Genomic DNA, 6,675 nt, shown 5'->3' on the forward strand with positions numbered 1-6,675 from the left:
TGATGGTGTCTTTTGGTATACAAAAGGTTTTTCATTTTCAAATGGTCCAATGTATCCATTATTTTGTTATTGTTGCCTATGCTTTTGGTGTCATATCCAAAAAATCATTGCCAAGTGCACTGTCACAAGCCTTTCCTCCTTTGTTTTCTTCTGAAGAGTGTTAGCTCCCGTTTTTAGATATTTGGTTCATTTTGAGTTAACTTTTTGTATGTGGTGTAAAGTAAGGTCCAGATTCTTTTTTTTTTTTTTTTGTATGTGTGTAAAGTAAGGTCCAGATTCTTTTTTCTTTTTTTTTTTTTGCATTTTTTTCTAATATCATTTGCTGAAAGGTGGTTACTTCTTAAGCAAGGATTGCTTTAGTGGATGTTTCCAAAGCAGACTGTTACTATTTCAAAGGTCAGAGAGGTAATGATTAAGTTGTGCATCACTTAAAGGTAGATTTTGACCTCTCACAAATTGAAGATCTAAGATCATTTACACCCCTTGGGAAGGAAAAATAACGTAGCCGTCAAGGGCAAAGAAGAGAGAACTGAAGAGTTGCAGGGTATTTCACAGGCCAAAGTACATCTGCCTGATTTGCTTTCTCTCAAATCCCACACTCGGCTGGAGGGCTTCCTTCTTCCTGACAACGGAGGAGGGTTGCTGAGGAACATGTCCTCATCTTTTCTTTGGAGTTTGGTTATTTTGTTGACATTTGCTGAATCAAATGGTGGAACTGGAGAACTTGAGCTGCAGAGACAAAAGAGAAGTACTGAGCTCCAACAGTAAGTAGGCACATGGATTATTGCTGCTGAGGGTCGAGGGCAGGTGGTCATTAGTTTCCACAAATAGCCAGAGAAGCAAAGGTGTGATTTTTCTGCAAGAAAACAATGATGTTGAAGACAAATAGGGAAAAACATTTAGATTGATGTAGGGGATTATCTTCTACTTAAATTATTCACTGACCATTTTGCAAATAAAGCAAGTTTGCAATTACTAGGAGCCATCTCTAAGAAATCTGCAGGGAAGAAAGGGCAGATGAGCAGGGAGAATTTGGTTGGGTTGACCACAGAGCAAAGGTGTAAGCAGTCTACAGATATTCAGTGAGAAACGTTGTTTAAAAATTACATGTGCTCGGGCGCCTGGGTGGCTCAGTCGTTGAGCATCTGCCTTCGGCTCAGGTCGTGATCCCAGGGTCCTGGGATCGAGTACCACATCGGGCTCCCTCTCCCGCTGCTTGTGTTCCTGCTCTCGCTATCTCTGTCTCTGTCAAATAAATAAATAAAATCTTTAAAAAAAAATTACATGTGCTCATCATTGATGCATCCTCTGGTTTGACTTATATAGGCCTAGGATGGCTGCAGAAAGGGGAAATTTAGTGTTTCTTGCTGGGACTGCTCAGAACATTGAATTCAGAACTGGATCCCTGGGAAAAATCAAGTTAAATGAGGAAGACCTTGGCGAATGTTTACATCAGGTAACACAATGGAAATATATCAAAGTAATTTTGTATCTCCATTCAGAGTCATTTAATTCAAGAGGTCTATATGAATCCGTACCTTAAATCTTTAGCCTGGGGAACCTAACTGGAGGTGAGGGAAGTCCTATAAAGAACAACGCCCTAGGGTTAATGATGGGCAGAAGGAGGAATTCTAGTGGGAAGTGGCTCATGGTGGGGACTTATGTCCTCTAATCCATCTAATCCAGAGAGGGGCCCCAGGGTCATACTGGGACTCCTTCACAAGAGGAGCAAGGAAGGAGAGGGGCCAGAGAAAGGTTAAATGTGACCCGTTTACTTGTGCCAGAGAACAGGATTGGTCAATTATTCTCCTGCCTTCCTGAGTGTTTTCAGTGTCCTTTAGTTACCATATCACACTGATGTATGAGTCGTAATGTTAGAAGCTAGCATCATTTAGAGCTTCCTAGGGGCTATCCAGTGTGCTCCACACTCATTGCATGTTATCCCATCGAACCCCCACGACTGTCCTGTGAGCTTGGCTTTATTATCACCCTGTTTGTAAGGGAGGTAAAGGAAACGTGCAGCCGTGCAACGGCTCGCCCAAGGATCCCCAGGGAATGGCTGAGCCAGGATCTAAACCCCAAGCCGTCTGTCTCCAGGCCAGGCCTCTCAACGAGCACTCCCAACCATTATGAGAAAAAATGCAAATGGAAAGTAGCTTGATGTGTTGTTACTGAAAAGGGCGAAGAGAATTATTCCATGGCTATTTTAGTCCGATGTTTATTATACATGGCATTGTGTTGATTTTTACAATAATGGGCAAGATTTTGGTGCTTAAAAAAGAACAGGACTCGACTTTAAAAAATTTTGTATCTGTAACAGACACATGACTTTTTCACTAGCCTTCTCCTCCTCCTTTTCCTTTTTGAAATTAGATCCAGAGAAACAAAGATGATATTATAGATTTAAAAAGGAGTGCAGTCGGTCTGCCTCAAAATATTTCCAGTCAAATCCATCAGCTTAATTCTAAGGTAAGTCTGACATCCACATCTTTAGCACAAATGGGTTTTCTTAATTCAACTTTGTAAGTAATGTCTCTCAGAAGACATAGTAGCTTTTCATCCTCTTTAGAAATTTAGCATTGTAATTATGGATTTTTCAGTTAGATGATATAAGTCTAATAGGGGATGCAGAGGTAGTGATGGGCTGAAGGTTGTAATGCTGTGACAAGAGCTTGTTGCATAAGTAGGTCTTGCCCACGTTCTGATAGAATCTTCTTATTGGTGAAGTGGGCGAACCACTGTCATTTATGAAAATTCCAGAGTTGCTGTGTGCAGAGAAGCAATGAGTCAATTTATCAATGCCTTTAAAAAAAAAATCTATATGATGGAAAGCAGTAGGAAGGAAGGGAAGCCTGAAGGGAAGAGGAATGAGGAGAGAAAAAGCAATAAAAAAAGGAATCAACAGACAAAGTGAGTCCCCAGCAGAGAGTGTTAGGAAAATATGCCAAGGGGCAATATCACATGTGAATGCTAACTGATGCTTTCTCTTTCCTACTACTTAGCTTGTGGATATGGAGAGAAAATTTCAAAGCTTACAGCAGGTAGGTCCCATAACTACTACTTGTCTGACATCTTTCACTGAAAATACACTAGAATTATTGATGGGGCTGGCATTCTTATCTTAAGGTAGATGGATAATCCATATCAAGGACTTCGCTTTTTCCTTTAATTTAATTCTCAGCACAGTTCATGCTTCCCAAGATACAGATGAGGAACCTGAGTCTCAGATAAAGTAACCAGCCCCAGGTCATTGGGCTTGTGAAGCATGTGAGCTAAACCTATCAGCTAGTGACCCCCCAACTTGCTGATTCCAGCATCTAGGACTGAGTATTGAAAGGCCATGCATCAGGGCACCTGGGTGGCTCAGTCGGTAGAGCTGACTTGATTTTGGCTCAGGTCATGATTTCGCTTTCCTGGGATCAAGCCCCATGTTGGGCTCTGTGCTCACTGGGGAGTCTGCTTGAGGATTATTTCCCTCTCCCTCTGCCTCTCCCCATCCCCTTCCTAAAATAAATAAATCAATCTTAAAAAAAAAAAGAAAAAAGAAAGGCCATGCATCTTCTACAACATTAAACTCAGAGCCTTGGAGTATTCACAAAATATTTCTTTTTTTTTTTTATTTGTATTTACTTATTTGACATATGACAGAAATAGAGAGAGTGAGAGAGAGAGAGCACAAGCAGGGGGAGCGGCAGGCAGAGGGAGAGAGAGAAGCAGGCTCCTCACTGAGCAAGGAGCCGATACAGGGCTTGATCCCAGGACCCTGGGATCATGACCTGAGCTAAAGGCAGACACTTAACTGACTGAGCCACCCATGCGTCCCACAAAATATTTCAAAATTCCTGAAAAGTACATTTACTGGTAATTAAATTTGAGAAGTTTCTTAGAGTAAACCTTCCATAACTTTATAAGTACATGCTTATAAACTTGTCCTTGTAATTTTAGACCTCTCATCTGTTTTGAAGTTGGCTGATGTTTTTAAGGTTTTCATGGAAGCTATAACCTTTTACCCAGAGAAATGCACAGAATGCCCCCTTTTAAAATTTTTGAATAAAAGTTAGGAGATTCCAGGCTAAAAATCCCTGTCCTCATATTCTGGATCTGTTGTGATTATGCTTCAAGTGTGGTCCTCCATTTTGGTGTTTTAAACTTGGTGAGCAAATTCAGGTATATATGCCTTTTCCTGAATTTGATAAAAAATTGCTCCTCAGCCTTTATCTTTTTTAGGGAGTAGTTGAATGAATGAAAACGAGCAAGGAATCATACCTCTGGAGCAAGGCACAGTACTATAGCCTCCAGTCTCCTAGAGTGTTTCATTATTGCTACCAAAGGTCAAAACCTGGAGGCCATAGTCAGATGACCCCAGACTCTCCCTCCCCCCATACCCTAGGAAGAATTTTTTAATGATTTTGGGATGTAAGTATCTTTTATGCATTCCAATAGGGCAAGTGCTCTCTGGTACTATAGCCACCATCATTCCCCAATATCTTCCTCCTATTTGCTTACTGATTCCATTTCCTGCTGGGCCTCCATAGGCTTTCAAGTTTTAAAGTGCCAGACAACGTTGCTTTTGTGTGCCAGAGAACTTCTAATGAGTTTGTGGTTAATTTCCATAATTGTGTCCTCTGATGAACAGGCCTATTTGTGGTACAGGGCACAAAGATAGATGGGATCATGGAAGAAAACAGAGTCCAGAAAGAGACCCCCACATGCGTGGTCACCTTCCTTTTGACAAAGGAGGAGAGAGATGGGTTTGGCAATAAACGGTGCTTAGTCAGTTAGTTGGCTACCCTCTGGCTCTGTTTCATCTGTAAAATGAAGGGAACAGACATGACTTTCTCTGTGAGTCACTGGATTAAAAAAAAAAAGAATGTCATGAATAATTTGCCCCTATTTTAATTTTAATTTTTAAAAATTTTATTTTTTAGCCCTATTTTAATTTTTAAAACAGAGAATTAGACTATGAATAGATGAAGTTAGTAAAATAGCTTTTCTTGCATAACCACTCCTCCTCTCTAAAGTTTTCTGCCCCCAAAGGCATTACAAAGCTTATGAGATTGGAACTAGTAGCTGACATATGGTAAGATTCCCCAGGTTATGTAGACAAAGGCAGGTCTGTTCGTGACTCTGGTCTGAAAGTAGTCATGTGAGCGCAGGAGTAGAGGGTGTATTTAAGCCCACATCTCAAACAAAGGGACTTACTTGGAGTGAAAATAGTTCAGTCATCTTAACCCACAGGAGGAGGGGTAGCAGCAAAAGATGATCAGATTTCAAATGCTTATCTGGAAGTACCGAAGAGAAGAATAGCAACAAAAGAACTGGAATTCCCATTTTGCTTTCTTAGTACAATAGGAATGCCCATTATTATTCCCAACCTGAAATCTTTACTCTTGTCCACCAGCGTCTATTTCTCAGGTGAACAATGCTTTTCCAAAGAATAGAGTATCCTCTCCCCTTGTGCCTCATCCCATGGTGAAGGAAAATGCATAGGACTGACCATGTAAAACACTTTGTTTTTTCCATGAGAGAGTTGATTTGAAGAAGAACTTTCAGTAACTGATTTAAAGTCTGGAGGAGGACCCTCCCTTGACTAGGAGTAAAATGTAGTTTCACACAAGCCCCTGCCCTGAAACATGCCTTTCTTTGCTGCGGGCTGAAAGTACTATGGTCTTGCTGACTGCCCTGTCTTTGTTTCAGACAGTCGACAGAAAGGTTTGCAGCAGCAATCCCTGCCAAAATGGGGGAACCTGCCTCAATCTCCATGATTCCTTTTATTGTATCTGTCCCTCCCAGTGGAAGGTAAGTCACTTGGTCTTTGGTTAAAAATGACAGTTAATCAGCATCAGTGGTTTCTTTGGAATCATTCGGACCTATTTAATTCTCCATCCAAAGTTTCTAGGATTCTGTGGTCTCCCAAATCAGGATGAATTACAGCATGTACGCCAAAATCCAAACAATGGCGAGCATGACTGCATAACCCACTGAGCCATCTTAAGGAGTCAACCCACTTGACTGCATAACTACGTGGAAGGGCATGATATTTAGGCGAGCATCAATTTAAATTGTTCAGCACTAAAAGTAATAAATGAATCTTGATGTAGCCATGTAAATTTTCTTGCCCTTTTCTATTAATGGTGAAAATGTTCCTGAACATGTGCATTAAAAAAAATTAAGTGACTATTCCCAGGCATAGCCTCATAGTAACATGAGGATTAGTTAGTATAAGGATTCTTCTTGTGTGATTGGTGTGATTTTACCAAGAGCTCTTTGGCTCCCTTAGGCCAAATCTGAGTTCAAGAGGAAGGATAACTGGATATTAGTATTAGTGTGATTTTATCTCGCTTAACTGAAGACTTCTTTATTGGGCACATATAAATCTTTGAACATATCATAGGAATATTGGCCCCAGATGCTTCTGTGACCCATAGCACCTGACTTTGTTCTTTACATGAATGCAGGGTCCTCTGTGCTCAGTTGATGTGAATGAATGTGCGATTTACTCAGGAACACCCTTGGGATGTCAGAATGGAGCCACATGTGAAAATACAGCAGGGAGTTACAGGTAATGTTTCTCTTTTCTTTTCTCTTTCCTTTCCTTTTTCTCCTTTCTTTCCTTTCCTTCTTTCCTTTTCTTTCTTTCTTTCTTTCTTTCTTTCTTTCTTTCTTTCTTTCTTT

General features: G+C 40.6%; 1 protein-coding gene across 1 annotated transcript in view; it reads left to right on the top strand.

The window, feature by feature from the left end:
• The first annotated feature begins 474 nt into the window (after nt 1-474).
• The window catches only part of CUBN (cubilin), a 264,425-nt gene continuing 258,224 nt past the window's right edge, over nt 475-6,675 (top strand). Inside the window, exons 1-6 of the mRNA XM_035021543.1 lie at nt 475-764; nt 1,327-1,456; nt 2,374-2,469; nt 3,003-3,041; nt 5,698-5,799; nt 6,459-6,562. Of these exons, the coding sequence (XP_034877434.1) occupies nt 652-764; nt 1,327-1,456; nt 2,374-2,469; nt 3,003-3,041; nt 5,698-5,799; nt 6,459-6,562 (584 nt within the window). The 5' untranslated portion in view covers nt 475-651. The remainder of the gene's footprint in view (nt 765-1,326; nt 1,457-2,373; nt 2,470-3,002; nt 3,042-5,697; nt 5,800-6,458; nt 6,563-6,675) is intronic.

The sequence above is a fragment of the Mirounga leonina genome, unplaced genomic scaffold, assembly GCF_011800145.1.
Source record: "Mirounga leonina isolate KUSES-001 unplaced genomic scaffold, KU_Mleo_1.0 Mir_175, whole genome shotgun sequence".
In the NCBI taxonomy this organism is placed as follows: domain Eukaryota; kingdom Metazoa; phylum Chordata; class Mammalia; order Carnivora; family Phocidae; genus Mirounga; species Mirounga leonina.